Source organism: Camarhynchus parvulus, chromosome 10 (genome assembly GCF_901933205.1).
Source record: "Camarhynchus parvulus chromosome 10, STF_HiC, whole genome shotgun sequence".
Classification (NCBI taxonomy): Eukaryota; Metazoa; Chordata; class Aves; order Passeriformes; family Thraupidae; genus Camarhynchus; species Camarhynchus parvulus.
The window spans coordinates 13,759,302-13,784,050 of record NC_044580.1 but is presented as its reverse complement, the minus strand read 5'-3'; the positions used below and the strand labels follow the sequence as shown (position 1 = coordinate 13,784,050).

At 45.5% G+C, this 24,749-nt stretch overlaps 1 protein-coding gene across 11 annotated transcripts in view; it reads left to right on the top strand.

The window, feature by feature from the left end:
* Window positions 1-24,403, top strand: part of AKAP13 (A-kinase anchoring protein 13) — a 208,580-nt gene extending 184,177 nt beyond the window's left edge. For 6 of the 11 annotated variants that reach the window (XM_030955269.1, XM_030955274.1, XM_030955268.1 and 3 more), the window contains 20 exons: window positions 339-405; window positions 1,556-1,691; window positions 2,635-2,747; window positions 3,300-3,446; window positions 3,992-4,242; window positions 4,859-4,984; window positions 5,090-5,207; window positions 5,722-5,970; window positions 8,129-8,205; window positions 9,541-9,722; window positions 9,803-9,885; window positions 10,209-10,388; window positions 11,117-11,281; window positions 12,373-12,441; window positions 13,332-13,402; window positions 13,912-13,956; window positions 15,096-15,146; window positions 15,458-15,907; window positions 17,589-17,901; window positions 18,716-18,765. In XM_030955269.1, the coding sequence (XP_030811129.1) occupies window positions 339-405; window positions 1,556-1,691; window positions 2,635-2,747; window positions 3,300-3,446; window positions 3,992-4,242; window positions 4,859-4,984; window positions 5,090-5,207; window positions 5,722-5,970; window positions 8,129-8,205; window positions 9,541-9,722; window positions 9,803-9,885; window positions 10,209-10,388; window positions 11,117-11,281; window positions 12,373-12,441; window positions 13,332-13,402; window positions 13,912-13,956; window positions 15,096-15,146; window positions 15,458-15,907; window positions 17,589-17,901; window positions 18,716-18,765 (2,943 nt within the window). Of the gene's footprint in view, window positions 1-338; window positions 406-1,555; window positions 1,692-2,634; window positions 2,748-3,299; window positions 3,447-3,991; window positions 4,243-4,858; window positions 4,985-5,089; window positions 5,208-5,721; window positions 5,971-8,128; window positions 8,206-9,540; window positions 9,723-9,802; window positions 9,886-10,208; window positions 10,389-11,116; window positions 11,282-12,372; window positions 12,442-13,331; window positions 13,403-13,911; window positions 13,957-15,095; window positions 15,147-15,457; window positions 15,908-17,588; window positions 17,902-18,715 lie in introns of all 11 variants that reach the window. The other 5 variants (XM_030955270.1, XM_030955267.1, XM_030955278.1 and 2 more) reach the window with 5 other exon arrangements.
* The last annotated feature ends 346 nt before the right edge of the window (window positions 24,404-24,749 follow it).

The following is a 24,749-nucleotide window of genomic DNA, read 5'->3' as shown; positions in this document are numbered from 1 at the left end:
TGAAAACTGTTAAATATACTGTTTGTATGAGAAACACACAGATTTCATTGCTTACCCCAAATGCAAGGAACTTGCTTCTCCAAGCTAAATAATGTTTGTGCAATTATGATTTCAGTTCATTTCAGTATTGTCATCACTTTCACATTTTCGTATTTGCTGCACATTTCTCCATCTGTTATTTTGCCCACTTCATTCAGAGAAAATAAAAATATATTTAAAAATACACATACACTGAGAGGCTTCAGGAAAAAAAATAGCTTTTTTTTGTTTTATTTATATGTCACAGCCTTCTGGGAGAAGGGATGAAGAAATTAAAGTGAATTTTATTTTTCTTTCAGCCACAGAGAGGGATGCTGCAGGCACACGATACCTCTTCATTACCCACAGTAACCATGAGAAACAAAAGTAAGACAATTTCTTTCCCTTTGCTTTGGGAGTGGTCTTAATTGTTGTTAAGAACTGCTGTTCTTAACTGTTCTGACAACTGATACTTGATATAATAAAAAATAAGATTTTAACAAAGCAGGGGTGAGAGCATCCTCTGTGCATGCTAAGCAATATTTGAGACTTCAGAAGTTGCACAGAATTCATCCCCTTCTGCAGTGTCTGTGTAGCTCTAAGGAAATGTAAAATCATCTCAGATTTAGAAAAATCACTTGTCTGTTGTAGCTTGCAGAAGGCCTGTAACTGTTAACTTCCACAAAATCTGGAAGATGCAGCCTATGTCCATAGGAAAGAATCCAACTATGAGTATTAAGTGGAGAGGATTTAAAACACAATTATCTTTTGTTTAAATAGTCTTGGGCTTTGAGATAGGCAAAATAGAAAGTTTAATTTTGAGTAGGAGGAATACTGACAAACTGTTCCTGACTGCTGCAGAGTGACCCAGTGTCACCAGGATGAAGAATAGGTGTGAAATAGCCCAGACTGGTTTTGTAGGGCCATGATTTGATAAGCTTAAATGATAAGCTTTGATAAGATAAATGATAGCTTATATGGAACCACACTATATAATACAGTTGTAATCACGGTGGTATTTATTATGAAGTTCAAGAGGTGTTGCTCCAGATAGCAGAAATGCATGTGAAGAAGGAAAAATCTGGAATTAATATTACCAGATTACCTAGAGGTATGTGGTGGTATAATGAAATCAGGATTATCATTTCTCTATGGTACCTATTGATAAGAGAAACCCATCTCTAAGAGTTTGACCAGAAACATCGAGGTCAAAGGTTATATGACTATGTGCCCAGGGAAATAAAAAGGCAACAGGGTGGATTGTGATGTAAGGTTAATTATCAAAACAGTCAAATTCAGTTTCTGGAGTTGCAGTTCCCACCTGGGTAATTCAAGCATAGCGCAGTGAGTTCTGCTCAGGGGTCAATGGTCTTCCCTTCCTATGGCTGTTCCTAACTGCTGACACCCCCTGGGGATTGTTCTAGAAATAAAAGGCAGTGAATTTCAGAGTGTGGGTCCTTTTAAGTGGTCCCCATGCCAGTGAGCAGTGGTTAAGGTGTTTGCACGGGCTGACTGTTCTCCCACCCTTGCGTTGCAGGCTCGCAGCCCAAGGAGCGCCCGCGCTCCGCGATCCTCGCGCCCGACGAGAGCACCGTCACCTCCAGCTTCAGCAACAGGAGATCACAGCAGCCCTCTGCACTCTCCAAAAGTGTCTCCATACAGAACATTGCAGGGTACGGCTCCTCCCTGCACACCTGGCTCTGTGTGTGTGTGTTATCTGATGCTGCTGACATAAATAAATGCAGATCTCACTAAAAATAGTTCATGTGCTGAGACTTGCGTTAAAGGTACAAAAGGGATCACAAACAGAGAAATAGCCATGTTCTGTGTGATACCATCTGTTGTCTTCTGCACAATCTCATTGTCTGAGTTAGTTTAGTCACGGCAGGAGTTCAGAGGCCCAACTGAGTTGGCCTGGTAGATTCAAGGCCACTTCCCAGGGATGCTCTGGTCTCCTAGGAAGGAATTCCCTTGCCTTGGGCCGGATGCTGTGCAAGCACACGTTTGCAGGTCAGGTATAATATTAACTTTTGTGTCCATAACAAGAGGGTGAAGGCACAGAGCTGCAGTCTTCCTGTTTTTAGACTGCATTATACATAATTCATTAGAAAAAAAAACATAGAAGAAAATCTAATTTATGGTTCCTACCATACTTGCATATTGAGGAGTTCTACATGTGAGGCAGGGACTGGCTTATTCTGGGCAATTTGGATGTCCTGGCTATTCATGGGGAATTTAAGTACAGTCCATTTTCTGATCTTTCCCAGGGCTAGTGATAAGGATTCTTGTAGAGCCTTTGGTGTGGCATTTTTTCACACTGTTTGCTCCAGGGGCAGTGAGGATGGGACGTGACTGGAATGGAGTTGTCCAGACTATAAAAGCTCAGGAGTGGTTCTTTATGGAAAGCACCGTCACTCACAACTGTAGCACTTACAGCTTCTCAAGCTCCCGTGGGTAGTTAGTAAACAACACATAAAAGCACATTTCTGTACGTAATCATGCAGTGCTGGCTTTGTTTTTCAATTCATATTTTAAATGCATTTATTCTGCTTATCTGAAAGTACATTTGGCTGGGTTTTTGTCATAAACAATATTGTGTGTTCTGTTTTTCTGCAGAGTTGGGAACGATGACAGCCTAATACACACTTGGAAATTCCTGTCGCAGTCAACAGACTCTTTACATAAAATCAGCCGAGTTAATGAATCCATGGAGTCTCTGGTTGATGAAGGTAAGAGATCTCCATGGCATTTATAGGAGATGGAAGGTCTCAGTGCTGCTTTCCAGAAATAGAAAATCCATTTTCAGCAATTGTCTTCTTTTATAATGGACAATTAAAGTGCATTTATTTTAATCTCAGAATATTAGTATGATAAACTAAAACAAAGCCCCACATAGTAATTTCTTTAGCTCATTGAATTATGGAAAAACATTTAGAAGGTTTCAGTTACAGTTGAGTTACTTGGAATTTAGCTCAGGGACAAACATTTCCTCTTCTGTTGTGGTTTTTTATTTAACTGCAATGTCGTTTCATGGCAGATTAGGAATACATTATCTGAGCTAGAATTTGGTCCATGTGAAAATGCTGAACAGGAAACTAGGAAATAACCTTTAAAAGTGTTTTTCATAACTACTCTTTATGTGGTATGTGATCATTTGTGTCAGTAAAGGAGGATGTGTGTGATGTCTATGGTGTGACTGACAAAGCCTAAGCCTAAATAATTAGAATCTCAAATGGGACAAATTACCCACATATTAATGGCACTTCTATTGCTTTGTGAAGGTGCAGACATGAATGAAGGACAGCTCATGGGAGACCTGGAATTAGATTCCAAGCAGCTGGAGGCAGAGTCCTGGAGCCAAGTAGTGGACAGCAAGTTCCTACAGCAGCAATACAAAGATGTTGTCAAACGGCAAGATGTGATTTACGGTGAGACGTCTTCACTTTTCACTCACTGTAAACAGCTCCTTGATAGGAACATTGCTTTGGTTTCCTCAAAAGCCAAGCTTTCATTCTTGAAGCTCCTAGAAATGTAATGTATTCTGTGAAGGGTGTCTTTCTGCATTTCACATATCCAGAAGCCATCAAAAACCCCAGGAATTGCCTCTCCTCATTTGTCTGTTGACGACTTTCAAAGTGGGTTCCACCACAAGCAGCTAACTACGAAGTCTTTTCCTGAGGCATTCAGGAACCTGTATGGCAAAAGGGGGATGTGTGGAGGCTGGCAGTGAGGTGTTAGGAAGGAGAAGATATCAGGGATGAAGGTTGAGACCCCAGCAGCAACATCCAAAGCTCTCTGTTGTGGGACACATCTTCCCCCCTGTTTCTCTCACACATGAAACTTGACTGATGTTACAATCCCTGACATGAAATTTTTTTGAAACCACTTAGAGAAGCCCAGTTATGGAAAAACTTTCTAATGGCAGCTTTTCCTTGTGCTCTAACCCATGAACTCTTGTCCTCATCCCATGCAGAGCTAATGCAGACAGAAATGCACCACGTCCGCACCCTGAAGATCATGAGCGATGTGTACAGTGCAGCCATGTTGAAGGAACTGCAGTTTGATCAGCAAGCCGTGGACAAGCTCTTTCCCTGCCTGGAAAACTTGCTGCACATCCACAGTCAGTTTTTCCAGCGAATTCTGGAAAGGAAGAAGGAGTCACTGGCAGACAAAAGTGAAAAGAACTTTGTTATCAGGAGGATAGGTGACATCCTAGTGAATCAAGTAAGTGCTGGAAAATGTTTGCAGTTCTGAGAGCACAGCTGGAAGCCAGATGCTTTTCCTTCCCTCCTGTTTGTGCCTGTCAGATAAACACAGTTGATGGCACCTTTACTCTTCACACATAAAAATCTCCGCCTCTGCTTTTTGAAGCACTTTTTGCTCTTTCAGAGGAAGGTCCACTGTTTAGTTCATTTTGTGGGAAAGAGAAGCATTCACTGACAGGCACAAAACAGTTTGACCACAGACTGGAGTGTAGGCAGAAGCTTACAGCTAAATATGCCCAATGTGTTTCTTGGCTGCATTACTGACCTGGTGTTTAACTCAGAGTGGATCATTTTACTTTTCTTTATCCACGGTTTCTATCTTCTTTTTGTCTGTTTTGACTCTTTTTGTGGTTGGCTTTTAAGCCATGGGAGTGGAGTTGTAAATTTTGCTGTAGGTGTGAGCTCAGTGAAGTCCCCAACGCAACTCTTTACTCTCTAGAGATCTGCTTGCATGGTCGAGCATGCTTTGGACTAATTTGATTTCATCAGGTTCTTCTGAGAGCCTGGCAGGCACTGCTGGGATGTCACCCCAGGAGTTCAGTGCAGGCTGGAGCTGTGTGTCCCATTCTTTGCAGTTCTCTGGGGAGAATGCTGAGCGAATGAAGAAAACGTACGGCAAGTTCTGCGGGCATCACAACGAGGCTGTCAATTACTTCAAAGATCTTTACACAAACAACAAGCGCTTTCACGCCTTTATCAAGGTAGGACCTGGAAGGACAGATGTACCCAATGGAAAAGACGTGTCCTTTCTGCACTCTGGGGGAGTGTTTTGCTGCAGAACTGAAATTTTCTTCTTTGTTCCTTAGAAAAAAATGAGCAGCTCCCTGGTGAGGCGCCTTGGGATTCCTGAATGTATCTTGTTGGTAACACAGAGAATCACAAAGTACCCGGTCCTTTTGCAAAGGATACTGCAGTACACCAAAGGTAGGGACCAGTTCCTCTATTCTAAACACATATTTGTTTGTCCAATGTGAAGTTTTGATCCTTTACAGCTAAAGCAGATTTTTTTACCAGCTAATCCAGTCATTGTTGTCTCACATCACTGCAAAGAGATAACTGAATTCAATACTTCCACTTAGGATTAGTTGTTTAGGTACCTTGATTTAGTTGTTAGAAGTCTGTCTGTAGCTAATTATGGAGCAACATGCCTAGACTCCAAAGTCTCCCAGCTTGCTTTTTTTGACATTGGCTAAAATGTGTAGTTAATTTGTGCATTTCATCTCTACTGTCTTATATGCAAAGTATATTGGAATATTCTCCAGTCTCAACCATGTATATGTAAAGGGTTTTGTGAAACTCTCTTTAAGGGGGAAAAATGTCTCATTTAAGTATTAATAGTTACAATGTGGAAACTTGGGAGAAGAGGAAGGAAGGAAGTAAAAATGGGAAGTTAGACTGCACAAAGTCAAATCGAGATGTTTCTGTTTCTTTTTTAAAGAAAATGAAGTGGAACATGAAGACTTGACTCAGTCATTAAACCTTGTTAAAGATGTGATTGCTGCAGTCAACAGCAAAGTCAGCAAGTATGAAAAGAAAATGCGTCTTGGGGAGATTTACAACCGGACAGACAGCAAGTCCATCATGAGGATGAAGAGTGGCCAGATGTTTGCAAGAGAGGACTTGAGGCATCGGAAACTCATCCGAGATGGGCCTGTTTCACTAAGAAACTCAGCTGGCCGGTTAAAAGGTAAGACTCTCCTGCCTTCTGCTGAGGAAGGATGCAGCTCACCCTCTCTGGGTGTAGGATTGGTGCCTCCACCCTTGATTTATTCTTCTGCTTTGACAGATTGTGACACCAGCTTTCCCCTGCTGTACCCCCACTCCCCATTGCATTTCCAATTACTTGTGTGGGTTCTGAGGTGATAGAGAGCTGCTTTTCCTCCTGGTGACTGCATGCCTGCTGAGGTCTCAGGTGGCAGTGACACCTCAGTGTGTCACTGACTTGCTGAGGGATGCTCTGGGCTGGGAGGACACAACTGGGGCTGCAGTTGCCCAGAGCATGGAGTCAGATCTCCATGCCTGTGCCATGGTTCCAGGAGTTGTGCTGGCTAAATATAGAACCCAGCCTCAAATTTCCAGGCCTTTCCTTCCCTCCAAGGGCTGTGGCAGGTCTGCAGCAGTACCATCCTAGTTTCACTGGGATCCAGGGAGATGTCCCAGGTATTTGCTGCTCTTGAACCTCTTAAGCTGTTGACACGAACTGCTCAGGAGAGGCTCTGCTGTCCCTGCAGCTGCCTCTTCTTGGGTCAGTGTTTGCTTGAGTTGCTTTTTGTTTGTTATCAGGTGGAAGTAGTTTTTTTAAGATGCTGTGCATTGAAGTTCTCCAGTGAGTTAAACACTAAATCTCCCAAGGAAACTTTCAGCTGGGACCACAGTAGCAGTAAGAGCAGACAGGGCTGTGCCTCAGGCTTGGCAGGAAGGCTGGGCTTCCCTTCTTCCCTGCAGCATTAGCTGATTAAATTATGGTCTGTGGGCATGAATGGGGCCTGGGAGCCTGATGCCGTGCTGTGCAGGGAGGTGATGATAACGTGGAATTCCATGTGGGGTATGATTTATTTTGAGGTTTTGGAAGCAGGAAGTTTACAGATGATTTCTAGGCACCCAAGACTGCTACTGCCTTTAGATGGTGGATGAAGCAAGTTCTGCTGCTGTTGTGAAATCCTGATAAGCACAGGCTCCATTTGCATTTCTTAGTCATAGAAATGCACAAACATGTCTGTAGTGCAGACTCCCAGGGAAGGCAGGTCCTGCAGGCAGGCTGCAGACCCAGGGAGAGAGTAGATCCTTCATATATTTAGGTTATTTTGTGGTATTTGAAATGGAGCACCAAAAATTATAGGAAGAACTTTTCTTTAACGGCTTTAGCATTTCCACTCTTGCAAAGTGCATGGAACAGAGAAAAAGGCAGTCAAATGCCACCTTCTGCAAACCTCCCAGAGCCTGGATTTCATTTTGCAGCTTTGCCTAAAGTTTAGTGGTTCTTTTATCTGGAATGGATTCTGTCTTCCCAAAACAGACTGGAAGGATTTACCCATGGGATGATTTAAGTTTCTGGGTTGCTTCCTCTCTGTCACAAGATTTCCCAAGTACATTACACAAAACCTCTTTGTACTGAGGGGTCTGGGTGGGGCGTTACACTTGGTAGTTGCTGTGCAGCTTTATGATATGTTATTAGGAGACTTGGAAGGCTCTACATGTACTCTGGGAAAAGACTGATTTAAAATCCTCTGTTGGCTTGAGGTTGTGTTTCCTTCTCCCGTGAAAGAAAGCCAGGTCCTGTGTTTCACACAGGCTCCCCTCAGAGTTGTGTTTGTCTGAGAGCAGAATTACTGGTGGCTCCTGAAGTCAGTATTTCCTGGGAAAGAAACTGCAGCTGACAAATGTTGTTATTGCGCGATAATTTACACCCTGCAAACCACTCATCAAGAGAACCATAAAATCCAAAACTTCCTGTGCAGATATTTTGCTTGAGGGCTGAAATATTGATTGTTTGAGAAAACAGAGCTTCTATTGAATAAATGTTTCTGGCTTTCTCTGTTATGCCCATGTCTTAACTGGTAGTGAGCATGTGGCTGGAGAGGAGCACCACTGCTCCCATTGGTGAGAGCAAATCCTGCAGGATGCCCAGGTGCTGATGTGTCCTGCTTCATGCAAAGCTGGTTCAGAGCTAACCTGATCTGGCATCTCCAGGAACTGCCCTTGCTCCTCCTGACAGCTGGGAGGTTGGTCTTGCTTTCAGAATTTGCAGAACCAGCCCTGCTGCTCCCCAGCACTGGTGTTATTGCAAATCTTTTCTGGGGTGAGTTGTGTGGTTATACTGCAGTGGTGTGCTTCTTGTTTTGCAGAAGTCCAGGCTGTTCTCCTCTCTGACATGCTCGTGTTCCTTCAGGAGAAGGACCAGAAGTATGTCTTTGCCTCACTGGTAAGGCTTCAACCCTTTTTTCCTCCTTACTTTTCTGTGGGAGAGACCCTTAATGTTGTGTTGTGCAGCAAAGCCAGCAATTGCCTGTAAACAACTTAATTTTCTTGCTCAGAACATTTTTGTTTGCTGAGCAGACTCCATTCTTTTTGATGGGAAAACATGTCTTCCCTCCTCCCCTTCCTGCAGTGCCTTGGCACAGCTGATAATTGGCCTTGAAAACCTGCCTGTCACTGGAAACACTTGTGCTTTGCAGTTTGTGCACACTGGAGCAGTGACTGGGCTGGGACGGGGTGAGGGGATAATGCAAACTTTGTAAAAAAGAACCTCAGCTGAAGGAAATGTCCAAATGCACTGTGAGCTGATGCAGGGGGCAGTGAGGTGAAATGCCAGGGCAGTAAACTCAACAGAACAGCTTGAAAATAAATGTCAGAGAAATATATTTGTAATGTGCAGGAGCAAAAACATTAGGCTTGAGGGCAGGCCCCCAGAAAGGGCTGGGCACACTGACCTCCTAAAGAAAACCTGGTGCCTGATGGAGTCTGGGTTGTACCTTCCAGGCATGGTCTAGACTGGATAAACCTTGTGACCTTTCCACTCTTTGAGCATTTTGAAAGCTGATAATTTGTTATTCCAGTTCCACCAACCCTCTGCATGGGCTCAGTGCCCTACACTGGGGAAGCTGATTTGCATACAAGCCCTGCTAGTGAACCAGATCACCCCAGCTGCAGTAGGTGGTACAATGCACAAAGGGGCTGGCTCCTGTGCAGATGACACAGCAGCCTGGGGACATTGAAACCCAGCAGGCTTATGACACAGAGACCTAGCACACAGTGAACATCACCTCACACACGGGTTCTGACACAGCAGGCAGCTGTGAGCATCTGAGAACAGCAGAGGTTTCGTGGGATTTGGAAACAAGACTTTATCCTGGAGAGAGATGGTGAAGACACTGTGTGTGAAGCAGGCTAGCAAGCTGCACCAAGTGTAAGGAGCTGTGATATTAGTGACAGGAAGAGTGTGGTCAGTAGAAAATGAGATCAGAGCAAAATATGGTACAGTTTACAAAACCACAAAGTCAATTTAGAATTAATTCTTTCTTGAAATGGAGTGAGGTAAAATTACTTTTCCTGCGTAACTGTTGGAGGAAAGCAAGCCCATCTCTTTATGTTTGACCCCATTCAAATGATTTTGTTTTTTTAATTAACAAATATGTTCAGAAAATGCTTACAAACCTGAGAGATGTAGCACTATGGTTTATTGAGACCTTTTCAATGCTAGTTTGAATCTGGGAGCTAGCTCTGGTCCCCCTCCTCACCCATTTCTTTCCATCTGAAGGACCAAAAATCCACTGTGATCTCTCTGAAGAAGCTGATTGTACGAGAAGTGGCTCATGAAGAGAAGGGTTTGTTCCTGATCAGCATGGGTGGAAAGGATCCCGAGATGGTGGAAGTCCATGCCAGCTCCAAAGAAGAGCGCAACGGCTGGATACAGATCATTCAGGACACAATGCACACCATGTAAGGCACTCAGCTGTTCTTGTGAGGCAGGGGGTGCCAGGGTGTGTTCCTGTAGTAATTGAGCTGTGTCTCCTGTCCAGGGATAGAGATGAAGATGAAGGAGTCCCTTGTGAGTCTGAGGTTGAAAAGAAGTTGTCCGATGCGAAAGTGAGAGGACTGAAAGGTAAAATCTGCCTGGAACAGAGCTGGGGGGCCACTGTGGAAAAATGTATGGGAATTTTTTGGATTGGGTTTTGTGGTAGAAGTGTGACTTTTTTCAGCCCTGCATCCAGCAAATAACTGCAGTCCTGGCTTGCAGATTGCCTTCCTTGCATTATTTATTTTCCGAGCCTGCTGTGCCAGATTGCCCAGGGCACTGTCATGCTGCCAAGCCCAGCACATATTGTCGTGCTCCGCTAGATGGGGCCAATATCTCAGGAATAGCTCAGGTTTCCTTGCCATAGCTTTTATTTTGTCTTCATCCCTGTTTTCTGTTCACCCCCACAGAACAACTTCAGCAGAAGGATAAACAGATCCTGCTCTTGCTGGAGGAGAAGACAAAGATCTTCCAGGACATGGCAGACAGTTCTGTACAGGAGGAGACGCCAAGCTCCAGGCTGCTCTTCAGAGCCAACACAGAAGAGGCTCCAAAAGGAGAGGAAATCATGAAATCAGCAATAAATGAAGGTGAGCCAGTCATGTGACATGTAAATGATAGTAACCAACTATAATTGGTTACTGTCAATGAAGGCATCATTCCTAAAGCACCAGTTTTGCAGGAAACATCTTCCCTTTGTCAGAATAACAAGATAAGGAGAAACTGTTCCTCCTGGTATTGTCTCAGGGACAGATCATGAGGATCAGGAAAGGAAGCAGGTATTGCGGGAGTGTTGAAAGAGGGCAGGAAAGTCAGCACAAAGAAAACCATGCACTGAACCTGCTTTGGGGTCATGAACAGCATGGGATTTATCCTTGGCTGAAATTTGGACCATCCAGGCTTTTGCTGTTCTTCAGTCTCAGCAAGATGTGAGGATGGGGTTGGGTTCCAGCAGGAGCTTGTGGTGCCTGCAAGGGACAGGCAGTTCTGTTGACAAAGGCAAGGGTAGGTGGAAACTCAGGCTACTTTCCAGTGTGATCTTTGGAGAGGCTAAAATTATTAAATGCTGTTGTCAGAGAACATTGAGGTTGCCTGAAGGAAGAGAGGGAGGTGTAAGCTTTTTGCAGAGCTCCAAGAGTTGGAGTTAGTGGTCAGACAGAGTGAGGTTTTGCAGGGGCAATGTGTGCTGTTCATGTCATTGTCACAGAAACCTAGATTCTTTATACGCCAAATAATTTCTGACCTGAGCTCAGGCAGGGATGAAATTGCTCAGAAACCTGAAGTGGGCTTTAACAAAGACATTGCTGCTTTTTATCAGTTGAACTGCTGCAACACCTGGTGAACAGGAGCCTGGGCACTGCCCTCGGACAGCAGGTCAGCAGCACTGCCATGGATCAGGAGGGAGGAGTTGGCCCCATCTCACTCCCTAGAAGGGCAGAAACTTTTGGAGGATTTGACAGTCATCAGATGAACGCCTCCAAGGGTGAGTAGTCCTGTGTGTGCTCATCAGAATTTGTTAATAACACACGTCATCGTATCCTCTTGCTTCAGAAGGACTTCAGCTGGTGGTTTGGGTTTCACAACTCCTCTCCAACAATAGGTGACAGATTAAATCACAGATTAGGAAAAAAAGCCTATGTACAGGTGGACTGATGATAGCTGAGAACCTGTGGCTATACAAGAGTTAAACACCTGAACTCTTCACTCCTCTCTGTGCTCTCTCTAAGTAATACTTGCTACTTTACTTACATGCCACATGAAAGCATTTGGCTTCTCAATAAATTAGTTTCTTCATGTTATTATTGTAATATCTACAGGTCTGTTCTTTGTTCTTCAGTTTTCTTCCCAGCAGGAGCCTGATGCTGTTGCATTTACAAATGGATGTGGATATTGCTGAATCAAACACCTTCTCCCCTGTCTCTACTCTCTGTGCATTTATGTTCCACCTACATCTGCATGTATTATTCCTCCAATTAAGTCTCTCCCAAAGAAATGCGTGACTACTTATTTCAGCTGCATACTTGGCTGCTTCCCAATGCCCTCTTTCTTTGCTCTAGTCATCAGAAACCTCCCTGTCCTCAAATTCCTTTCTCTGTGGTCTTACTCACACTCCCAATACAACCAGTTTTGCTGTGCTAGTGTCTGTCTCAGCACTGGCATTGTTGGACCTCATCTGACCTCCCGCATTAAAGGAGCAGTGTTAGCTCCAGACAGTCAGACACGAGAACTATGTAGAGGCTTTCCCAGCTCTCCTGGAGAGCCCAAAGGCCTTGTCATCATGATGACAAATACACTCACATTGGAGGGGTTTCTTGAGGGCTGTGCCTCTCTCTGTTGCAACGATGAATGGGACAACCTCAGGCTGTTGCCCAAAATATAAGTTTTCTGTAGAAATATCCTCTGATTCTAATTCAGTAGTTGTAGGGTCTTGGGAGATTTTGAGAAAAGAATGCAGGGCCTATTTGTTCTGCCCAGGAGGTATGAAACGTGGCATTCTCTCCAGTTCTTCTGTTCACAACCTGTGAAATCTCGGGCAAGGCTTATAACCTGACTCCCCTTCGTTCTCCCCTCCAGCAAAGCAGAAGGGAGGAGTTTCCTCCTGCAGAGAGGTGGAAGGTCCCAGGACGTGGCGCAGGAGAGCAGGTCTGTTAGGAGGACTTGAGGGTCAGCCTCTAACAGCAGAGCCAGCCTCGGGGGTGGGGGGAGGAGAGGGCCTTTACACCACGTGTGGTGTCCTTCACACTGCTGCAGATTCAGGTTTATGTGAAGACTTTAAGAGTGGCAGAAGGAAAGTTGCCACTGCACGTGTGGGTTTTCCCCACGGGCTGCATCTCAGCTGGCAACGGGAGTGCAATAGTCTTGGCAAGAGCTAGAGGATGGAAGGTCTGTGTGACTCCTTTTGAGCAGAGGGGCAGCACAGGGGGACGGTCAGAGCCCTCCTGTCCCCACAGGTCAGCTCAGTCCTGCTCAGGAGCACTGATATGAGGCATCCAGTGGGAAGTTAGAAAGAGAAGCCCAGTGTCCCTTTGAAGATCCAGGTATCTGATAGCTAAGGTTAATGATAAATTGTTAGCATAGAATTACACAGGGTGTTGCACAGCAGTATCTGACCCAGATGTAAATTAACTTGCACAAGAGAGGCATTGAAACTATACCTGCAATAATATACCCTGATATGATTCTGTTATCATCCTCCATCTGCTCTTATGCTGCCTCATGTCTTCTCAGCAAGCATTCTGTGGTAGTAGACAGCAGCGCAGGGGCTAGGCAGAGCACAGCTAATAGCTGAATTTATCAGCACGTTCTCTGAAACCAAAGTCAACCCTAATCTAAATTCACATCCACTTTTGCTGGTAGTGCTGACGTGTTCCGTATATTTAGGGCTCAAATTCATTTAGTTAAAATGTCAAGAGCTCTGTGTCCGCTTTTGTGGAACACGTGAGTTTCCTGTATTAAATTCCTCAGACTTTAGCAAGTTCATCTCTGCCTTAAAATGTTGAATAACTGATGTCAATGCTGGCTTCCTCCTTTAGGTGGAGTGAAAGATGAGGGTGATGATGCTCAGGACCTTCGGAGAACAGAGTCAGACAGCATTTTAAAGAAGGTATGGTTTGATTTGTGTCTGCCACCACTGAGTTCATATTTCAGGAGTGACAGCTCTAGCCTTAAAAAAATGCCTGAAAATTTCTTGACAATTAGATACATCTTAATAAGTTTAAAATAAAATAAAATAAAACATGAAATATGCACCCAAAACCACTGACTTGAAAACCACTGCAAATCAGTTGTACTCCTTAATGGCACAGGTTAGCTACCATCTGTCTGCAGGTCAGCCAAAGCATTTGTTTAATTTTGCATTGTTATTGAAATGCTAAGGTCAGCTACAACCTTATACCTTTTCTTTTTGGGGGGTTGATCCATCACATAACTGCAAAATAATACCTAATTAACATTTTATTCTATATGATTCCAAATGGCCTAAAAACATGCATGAATTCTCCCAAAATGGAAGGTGGAGGGGAGTGTTTAATGGATGTGTCATTAGTTCAGCTTCAGAAGACATTTGGTATGATTTTTCATTGTCCTCATATTAAATTTGTGATCTTGTCATAGGGTGGAAATGCTAATTTGATGTTCATGCTGAAAAGGGATAACGAGGTAAGAATTGATTCCATTGCTCAGCTGTTCCTTTCATTTAAGTGGCTAGAGAATTTGTCTCAATAGGTGATAATGTAGAAGAAAACACATTTAATTTGCTGAAGCACATCTAGACTTTTAAATACATTAAGCTGAACCCACTGTGTCATTTACTTGTTTAACCTTGGATGTTTAGACAGAGAATTCACTGATTGTCATCTGCTTGCCAGCAAGATGATATGTGCTGATTATAAGCAGCAAGGGTTAATTACCACCAGGATGCACAGGGCTGTATTTATTGTGCATCTGCAGACAGAGAGAGTTTAATTTTATGTTGCAGGTGCAGTGAATTGGGGCAATTAGATTTCTATTCTCCCTTTGATACACATTCATAATTCCCAATTAGCATTAATGACAAAATGAGAAGCAGTTCTCTTAATACTGGCTATCACTCCACTACTGCAAATACTGAAGTGCTCTTTTTTCTTCTTGAAATTAATTGTAGGTTATGAGAGATTCAGAGAAATTTTTAGCTAGGCTAAATTTAGGGATAGAGCATAACTCCAGAGTTGCTTGCTCTGTGTTGATGCATGAGGTGTTTGCATTTCTGTATTTTCAGAAAGCCTCCAAGAGCACACCTTCTGCACTTGTGTTGCCTGCAGTAGTGCAGCTTTTCTGCCTGGTGGCAGTGGGTCTTGTATGGGTCAGCTGGGGGGGAAGGGTACAAATAGTCCACATCTATTTAAAGATTGCATTTTTTTTCCCTGAAATTTTTAAGTGAACTTCTGGACTTCATCTCAATTATTCAGCTTGTTCTTGAGCAAGCTGATAGTGTGGGAAATGGTTTGCAGAGACAACCCAGGACTTCTCATGAGCTCTGTGCCAGGAGGTGCCTCTGCAGATGTTCCTTCCCCTGCTGCAATGACAGCTAGGGAAGGGAGAAGGGTTATGCCAGGCACTTCTGGGAGATGTTCAAGGGATCTGTTGGTGTACTGGGGGCTGATGCAGTCATTGCAAGGGAAGAGTGAGGAAAAGCAGGGTGCAGAGGGATGGCTGTGCAGCTTGTCAGACCCACTGGTGGGACACAGAGCAGGAGAAGGTGCTGTGCACATACCCAGCACCCAGTGAGATCTAACAGCAACGCTTCTGTTTTCTTGCAGCAGGTCCTCCAAACCATTACCAGCCTCCATAAGCTGCTCACTGCTTTGCAGGTAGGCTTAGCCCTTCATCCTGCTCCCACACGCTGCTTGCCTGAGCTGCTTGTTGTGCTTTGCCCCTTGTGTCACAGCCCTGCGTGGCTGGACACCCCACAGCCAGCTTGCAGGCTGTGGGAATGAGCTGCTGCCTGAGGGAACCAGTGCTGGCCTGAATTTGGGAAGCTGCTGGGGAAGCTGCTTTGCCAGCATGCTCTGGTAACCAGGCAGCAGTGCTGGGCTGGGCTCAGAAGGGCTTCAGTACAGCACCTTGAGGTTTTCAGGGATGGGAGAGGGTGCTGCAGTGATCTCTGTCTCCCCTCTGCCAGGGCGTGGTGCTGCAGCAGGACACCTACATCGAGGACCAGAAGCTGGCTCTGAGCGAGAGGGCTCCGAGCCGAGGCTCCTCCCGGCCCACGTCGCTGCTGGAGCAGGAGAAGCAGCGCAGCCTGGAGAAGCAGCGCCAGGAGCTGGCCAACCTGAAGAAGCAGCAGACGCAGCACCAGGAGGAGAGGAGGAGGAGGGAGAAGGAGTGGGAAGTGCGCGAGAAGGAGCTGGCGGAGCACGAGGCCGAGCTGGCGCAGCGCGAGGAGCAGCTGCAGAGGCTGAGGCAGGAGCTGGAGCGGGAGCGGGAGGAGCTGCAGGTGAAGAAGGCGGCCTACCAGCTCGACCTGGAGAGGCTGCGTGCCGCCCAGAAGCAGCTGGAGAGGGAGAAGGTGCAGCTGAAGCAGGACGTGGAGAGATTTGGTCAGATGCGGCAGGAGCCTGACCACAACCAGGTAAAGGATGATGGCAGCCAGGCTCCTTGGGAAGCTGATCCCCGCAGGGAGCTCCCAGCCAGCTCCTGGGTGAACTGCATGCCCCTCAGAGTGCCCAGACATGTGGGCTCTGGTGTTTAAAACTGGCTCTTCCCCTTGCATGTGATGTGCAGTGCTGCTGGTTTTGCACCTCTGAAGCTGCTCGGGCACTGTTGGTGCTCCATGGTGTATTGGAGGTGCCTGGCCAGTGAGCTCTGCCCACTTCCCTGTCTGTGTGTTGGGGGATGGCAGACAGGAGGTGGCAGGCAGTCCCAGGGAAGGTGCCCCAGGCAGTCCCAGGGGGTGACACAGCCTGATGTTGGCCTTCACCCAGGGGCTGAGCTCTGCGGAGCAGTCCATCCTTCACAGAAACAGCCTGAGTGTTGTGGGTAACCTGCAGCCTCCAGCTGTCACAAAAGCCACTTGTGAGGCTGATAACTGCAGGGCAAGGCTGTTCACGTTCATCCATCTCCAAAAGTATTCTCAATATCCAGCAAAGAGATGGCCTTGCCCCTGTCCTGAAAGACCAAGCACCTGCAGTCCAGTTGTGGCTCAGTCAGCAAAGATCCCCAGCTCTGCTGGAAGAGGCTTCTGGTATCTGACTGCTCACAAGCACAAAGAAAAACTCACACACAGGTCCTGGTTTGGGCATTTTCAGCAAGCTACAGTTTATTCCTTAACAACTGTGCAGCAGTCTGACTGAGGAGAGCCAGCACCACTGGCAAAACATGGACTGAATTTAATCCTTAAGCCTGTTGGTCATTTGTTTGTTTGTAAGTCACTAATTCTGACTGTAATTTGCTTAGAGCTGTAGCAGAGTTAGTTTATAAATGTTGGATTGCAGAATGGGAATGATTATCGATACCTGAACGGCCTAATTGTGGAGCTGAGCAGTGAGCTCTGAAAAGCTCATCACCAAAGGAGGTCCTGCTCCCTCCCACCTGGCTCCTGATCAAGCCAGAAGTTTTCCAGGCAGCCAGTGAAGCTGTTCCAGCTCCAAGCACTTGCAGACAAGGGCCATGGGTGCTGTGGGAGAAGCTGAGAGGTAAAATGCCTGCAAGGCCTAAGAGATTTAGGAGAAGGAAGCACCTTCTCAAAGCAGGTATCTGACTGACATTGCAGAGCTATTAATAGAGTGTTCAGTCAAGCTTTGTTGGGCTTGTTTTGATCTTCCCTTTGAATGTGCAAGCTCAATTACATCCTGAGACAGCCGTTAGGAAAAAAAATCAGGAAAAATGCTTTTGCTTTCATCTTTTGCTTGGGAAGGCTTCCTTTGACACATGGGGCTGCTGTGCCGTGTGCTGGCGTTCCCTTCCCAGAGAGGCACGCTGCTCCTTGGCCTCCTGCCACCATCTGTGTGTGCAAACGATGCAGGGTGAGTCTTGCTAGTGAGATCTTAGAGAATATTTGCCCTTGGCTTGTTGATACATAGCAGAGTGCATGTAGGAGCAAAAGATAGTGGAGTGTTACTCTTTTTGTGGCTCATATTTTCATCTTGAACAGAGAGGGCTTTTCTCTCTTTACATTGCCTGGATGGGAAGGTTGTTTTACCTGGTGAATGGGCTGGATGTTCACAAGAGCAACCCCTGTGAGTGGCCTGGGACACCACTTTTCTATCCATGTTCTCTGATAGCCTCTTTCATGAAACACTTTTCCTTCCTAGGTTTCAAATCTACATGAGAAACTTGCCAGAGTCTCCTCCCAGTCCAGCACTGACGAATCCTCCATGCAGAAGAACCCTTCCCTTCCTAAACAAGGGCACTTTGATGCAGAACTGTCTGTCTCCCCCAAAAGGAACAGTCTTTCAAGGACACACAAAGAGAAAAGCACTTTCCATTTGCTTAGCACAACAAACCAGACTAACAAGGCAGCTGAGGAGCAGACCCAGATGCCTACTCGCCTCTTCAGTTTAGCCAAACCAAAGGAGAAGAAGGAAAAGAAGAAGAAGGGCAGGGGACATCGCTCCCAGCAGTCTGGTGAGTGTCAGGGGAGCTCACAGGTGTTTTTTCAGGGTTGGTAAGCTGGCTGTTTTCCTGCAGCCAGTGACCTTGTGGAAGCCACAAAATCTGGCTTGAAATGAGGATGGTGACACAGGGATGGGGAAGAGCAGCTGTGTTGAGTGGACTTCTCAGCCTGAAGTGATCTTCTGTGGGTGTTTCTGCCTGTTCTGCAGCCCCTGGGGTTGTCAGAGGGACACACATTCTTCTCATTGTTTCTTCCCTTCCCATCCCATCCTGAGCAGCCTCCATGGGCTGCATTCTCTGCTTCAAGGAGGAAAATACTCTGCTTCAGTGTCAGGGCTTTCAGAAGCAGCTGCTGCTGGGATGCTCCTGGCTCTTGCAGCTCCTGAGGCATTGATGTCTGCTTTAGCTCTGTGGCAGTTTGGAAATGATACCCACAAGGCCTTGTGCTGGCCTCTCCCCTCAAGCTGGTCTGTTTTGTCACTTGATCTGAAACAAAAACATACAGGGTTTTTTTTTTTTGTCTGATAGTTTTGCATCCCCTTAGGACTCAGAGCTGCACCTCAAACCTCTGACCCACATGAAATTTGATCACATGCCCTCGGATGACCGATTTCATTCATGCTAGCTCACTGATGTTTTCCAGCTTGTGCACAGGAAATCTCACCCATGACAAGGTGTAATTTCATGGTAGCTCATCAGGGAACTGAATATCTTTTAAGGGGCCTGGTGGATTTGGCAGACAGTGGGGTTTCTGTGCACATGGAGCCCCGCTCTGCCTGCTGTGTCCCTGTGTTCCCATAGTGATTCCCACATGCTGTTTTTACAGATTCTCACTCATCAGAAGCACCTGCAGAGGGTGAGGAGATCTTCTGCTGAGCATGGACTGTTCCAGTGGTGGCATTGGCACCGTGGACATCTCCCTGCCTGTGACACAGCACACGGGTGGTGCCTGCGCTGGACGAGCATCTGGAGGTTTTAAATAAAAAAAAAGTTCTGAAGTTCTGCTAAGTGGTGGATAAGGGCCTCTCTCCTGTGGTTTTAGGTGAATTCTCCCTGCAGAGGCTGTGCCTGCACGGCACACAGGACCATCTCCCTGTGCAAACCTGGGGTCAAATGGATTGGGATAGATGTTGTCTGTCTCTTCTTACTGCTAAAGGATGAGAGAACATAGCCTTAAGGGGTCTGTGCCTTCAAATTCCCCTTTTCTGGGGAAAAGAACCAAAACCAAGCGTTTAGCAAAAGATTAGGACTCTACAAATGGTGCGTACACACTGGCATATATGGATATACTGTATATGTACATATATGTATCTATGTATCCACTGGGATATGCTTACAGTCCCTACTGCCAAGGTCCACCCGTGGGGATGGATGATACCTGAGGACTTTCAGGGAGTGTGTAGATATTAAATATCTTGCCCTTACTGCTCCGGCTGTAACACAGTGACCTGCACACCCCTTTTGTGCTCATGGGGTAGGGGATGTTTGGTTTCAGAAGGGTACATTACACCAGGAAGCAGTAACAGCATTCAGAAGCAACAACTCAGAGGATAAAAATTAAAATTTAAAATCATTCTGAACAATTTCTGGGGGGCAGAGGAATAAAATGTCAAACTGTTTCTAGAGTCAAGCAGAACATTATTGGGTAGATTTAAAATGGCACAGAAAAGAGAATTTTGGTAGGCTGATAAGGCAATCCCAGGGAGCCAGAACAGACTGTTCAAATGGAAATAACACAATCTCTTTGAGCTCCAGCTCACTCCCTCCCATCCCCAAAGTAAAGATTATGTTTTTGCCAGAGCTCTCCAGTTGCATTTGACATCCCCATACAAGGCTAATGACTGAGTTGGGGGGGGTGGCTAAAAATCTGCTTTTCGGGATCTTTGTTCTGTTCTTTGTGTTTTTCTTAGCCTGCTGTTTGTGCTGCTGTTGGGCTTCTGTTTGTCTGGATTTTCTCACTTGCCCTGCTGGTTTCTGAGACAGAGTGAGAGCAGCAGTGTCTGAGCAGGTCAGTGAGACAGGGCGAGCTCCAAGGAGGTGGCTCCTGTCCCTGTGGCTGTGCAATACCGGGCACTTAGGAACCATTTCTGGGGAGAAAAAGGTTCTGATGGACAAACCCCCTGTGGGACAGGTCCAGAGGCCAGTGTGGTGTGTCCCCATGGCCTCTGGGGTGGAGTGTCTGTGCAGAACAGGAAGGTCCAAGGGCAGCTCTTGCTGTGCCAGCTGTGGGGTGTCTGTAGAGTTGTGGAGTACAGGCATGTGTTCAGTGGGGGAGGAGAAATGCAACAAGACATACTTTTCTCAAAAATCACCTTTCTTCCAAACCCTGTCAGGAGAATTACCCAAGTGGATTTGTAAATGGTTACCAGCTTCAAAATAGGTCAAGGTTTTGCTCAAGAGTTTGAAGCTGTCAGGTACATTTCCTTTCCTACCAGTTTTTTTTTTTTTTCTTTGAAATAACAAATAATTTCTCTCCTTGTACTATTGTTTGCTTTCAGTTTGCTCTCAGGCTTGTCATGAGCTGGTGACCCGCAGCAATTTTCAGAGTTAGTGCTGATGAGTATCAGCAGCATTGATGGTGAGGTGGATGCTTGGGCTGGGCTGTCTTGGTGCAGGAACCCTGCTTGCTTTGGAAGCTCTCTACACTATTAAAACTCAAAAGAAAAAGAGAAAAAAAATAGAAAGGAAAAAGGGTTGAGATTTATTTTCATTTTGTTTTTTTTTTTAATATTATTTGGTGCTTGTTCTTAATTGCAAGCAGGGCTTGCAAAAATATTTATCTTTCATTTTATCTGAAAGAGTTTTTTTAAAAGTTTACTTGGTTTTATTTTTTTATTTCTTTTTACTTTTGCTTTTGTTTGGGGAATAGTTTGAGGTTTTTTTTCTCTTTCCCCCCCTTTATTTTTTTTTTTTTGTTTGTTTATTTGTTTTGTTTTCTTACCAAAAGATTGGTAAACCAAATGTTCTCATGTCCCTGTTTCCTACAAACCATGGGGTTGGGCAGTGCTGCTTTGCAGCTCATTCCATGCCCAAAGTCACTCAATTTTCAGCTGAGAGCTTTCTCCAAGGCAAAGCATCTTCAGGCCAAAAAAGTCTGGAAAAAGACACAATGACTTCAGACAAGGCTTCTCCTGTCAGTTAGTTTTCACGTTTAAACATTTTGGTTAGGTTATCTCATTCCCTTTGGAGGCAAAGGAAAAAGCAAAGCATGGAGTGCCTTGCAGCGATGTGAGGCTCTAGTTGCTCTCAAGTTGCTCTCCAGGACCCGAGGGGTGCTGAAGGAGGCACGTGCTGGTGGTGTGGAGTTACCTTTTTCATAAGAAAACCACCAACTTCAGAAAGAAACTTCTGCCCTGCTGTTCATACATCTGCAAACATGAATGGGCTGAGATGAAATTTCTGGAAACCAAAGCAGTGCATGGCTCATGTGCTGTTGTGTGAGCAGAGATCAGGGCACTGGTACCTCTGAGTTCCCTCAGTCTGGAACAGCCTTTGCCACTATGAACTTTTCAGTTTATCCCACTGTCTTCTCCCCAGTCCCAGCACATGCTATATTCCCAGCACAGCAATGTCCCATGGCTCTGAGAAGGGCACCAAAAGGCAGATGAGTGACCCAGGGCAGCTGGGTTGAGTCTGCCTGGCTTCACCATCTCTCCTGACCTGTGCAAATCAAAAAGAGCATTCAGTGCCTGAAGTGCAAATACTATTGGCTAAGTGATCTCCCAAGGTCCCTGTGGTTCCTTGACAGAAACCACAGGTGTGAGTCAGAAATACACTGACCACAAATCCTGTGTACCAAGCTGTTTGTGTCTTAAATTCTGGTGGACAGACCCTTGTCCCTGGAGGATGTCTGTTACTGTATGATTCACTTTTTTGGAATGAAGCCTCTCCTCCCACACTGCTTCCTCCTTCTTTTACCTTTAGGAAGGTAAGGGCTTGTTTTTATCTCTTTAGCCTTTTATTTTTCTCATCTCAGGTTTTCTTTGGAAAGCCTTGGCATATGTTCCCAGAGTCAGATTGCTGCTCTGATCCCTGAAGGTTGTCTAGCATTGCCTGCTAGAGTATTGTCCCAGCTTGACAGCACCAAAACCTTTCTTCTTCCTGGCCTTAAAATTGCATTTGCTCCAGTTCCATGCCTGGCATCCATCCTGCAGTTGTTGAAAGCATGTTATTTCTTCAGCCCAGCCTGCTGCCAGTCCCTCAATCCATTTGGAGCACCCAAACCACCCTGTTTTGCATGGGGTTCCTGGGACTCAGAGTAGGTTCAAAAACATCTCTTTGAAGCCTGTGTTGTTGTTGGAGAAGAGGGTCCTGCAAGGGCTCTTGGAGCTGTTTGTGCTGGTGTTTCTTGGAGGGCAGAAATCAGATTTGGTTTTCTTGGGCTTTTCTTGGCCTGGTCTTTGCCACTGCCCAACAGGAGGGGTTTCAGTGTCCAGGGAAAGTGAGAGTGTGGGCTCAGACAGGTGCAGGAGTGGCCAGTATTAGCTGGGGGTGCCAGAATACCCAGCAGCAGAGAGTAGCTGTAGCAAAGGGTGGGAGACTCGATGGGGCTGTGTGGGCTTGGCCTTAGATTCTTTTCAATGAAGTGATCATCTCAAAACATAACTTGATGTCAGTTTGATGCCATAAAGCACTTTAAATGGAACTGGTCTTGCCCCCTTTAATTATGGTTATTTGGAGACAATCAGTTTTTGCCATTGCATCCCCCTCTGTATCCCCAGCAAAATCAGAGCTTCAAGTAGGCGTGTTCCTGGTTTGGTTTGGCTTTTCCCCCAGAGGGGAGGAAGGACCAAGCTTTTTGTATTATTTTTAGACCAAAGTGGGTGTGAATCTGTCTAATGTACAGTCCCACTGCAGATAGGTTGAGAAGACAAGAGAACTGGCTTCTGTTGGCTCAGGTACATCCCCTAGGAGAGCCCATGTCACCTTCACCATCACCTTCCTTAGGGCAGGTAGGGAAGCAGCCTCCCCAGTGGTTTTCCCTCCATCTCCTTTTCCTTGGAGAAACTCAGAGTGAAGGAGATGTGAGGGCATGCATCCAAATAAGTGAGGCCCTTTCCACGCACCAAGGTGTTTACTGTCCACTGCTCACCTCCCAGTGCCCTCCCTGGGACAGGAGCTGCCATCCCCACTGAGGGTGGACTCTTCCAGGTGTGGCAGCACAGTAACGCCATCAGCTTGTGTGGATTTGCATCCAGAGAGTCCAATCACTTTTGCACCTTTCCTTGAGTCACTAGGAGACATCACAGCTGTTGCTGAAACACCCAGTTCCAGTCCTTCCACATGCCACCTAGTCAGAAGAGGTTCTTCAGGTGCCAAATCCCAAGGAAGCTGTCTAGGATATCTATGGCATGGAGCAAGGGAGGACTGGGCAGGGGACACAGGAGAGTATCTGCTAAAATCCCACAAAACATTCCTTGTTAACCAGAACTCTGGAAATTATTGTGCCTGCTGGCCAGGTTTGGGAATTTATCATGATTTAGGGCACCCCTTTAAATAAAAAACCTCCCCTGCTGCTCATAATTCTTGCCTCATTTGTCAGAAGGGGCAGCAATCCACAATTCTTCATTGGTGATACAGCTAATTTTTAAATATAGGCGAGCTGAACTGGCCAAACCTCCTACACCTTGTGCTCTTCAGTCATGAGAAGTGTAACACCAGCTCCATTCACACCTGCATTTCCAGGGCTCTGTGCCCTTTCCTTCCACATGCATTTCACTGACACTGATGCTTTGCCCAAGTATAGTTCAGCTTCCATTGCTAGGGGGGAGGGGGGAACAGGATAACACTCACTGCTCTGCATACAGCTATGAGCTTTGTATGTATTTAAGCTGTCTATAGGTATCCATCCTTTCCATGCTGTAAAGTAATGCTACTATTTTCTTTATCAATATTAAACACTGTCTCAAGAAAAAAATGAAATAAAATTCTATGTCCGGTTCAGTTCGCCTATGGTTAAAGTTTAGCCTGGTGTTTATTTTGTACTAATATGGAATGCACTTGAGTAATTCCCAGAACACTGAGGTGTATTGTAATAACCTGATATACCTCTGTTTTTGGTTTGTTTCTTATTAAAAAAAAAGAAAAAAAAAGCTTTGCCTTTTCATGTTGAACCCATAAAGAAAAAAAGTTGGGAAAAAAGGATTTTTAAAGAAGAGGCTAAAACCTAATTGCTGTATGTTAATTTGTAATTATGTAAAAAGTGAGCAGGTTGCTGACTGTAAAATTCTTCAATTTTTCTGTAACTTGCCAGAATCCACAAGGTTTTGTAACAAGCTTTTATTTATCTTCCTTTTTAGTTATCAGTATCAACCTCTTGTAAAGTCATTCTTCCTCTAAATAAATTTGATTTTAAGTCTGAGTTTTCTGCCTGATTTATTCCCACACCTCTGGTATTTTTGCCGATGACTTTTTTGCACCAAGGCTGAATGAAGAGCCCGAACCTCAACCTGTAATCAAATGTTTGCATTGCCTTTGTCCTCCCCATTCCAGTTTGAACCCACTGGACTCTTTAACTTATTTTCCTCCCTTTCCAAGATTTGCATTTTACTGAAGGCCAGATGGCCCTGTGATATTCCTTGGGTTTTCCTTCCCCCTCCCCACACACAGGGCTTTTCATCCTTGTACAAGAAGGGGAAGTGGCACAGAGTTCCTGTAAGCCCCTAACACAGCTCAGTGTCTTTAATAAATCCTAGACACAGAGGGTTTTGGTTCTTTTGGCTTAGAGAACCAGAGGTGCTGCATCTCGTCACAGGACAGGGTCTACCACGCTTTGTGGTTTAGGTGTTCCCTTGTCTTCTGCAAGAAGAGACCCATCAGAAATGCTGTACCCAGCCTCCAGGTCTCCCCTGGGGAGGTGC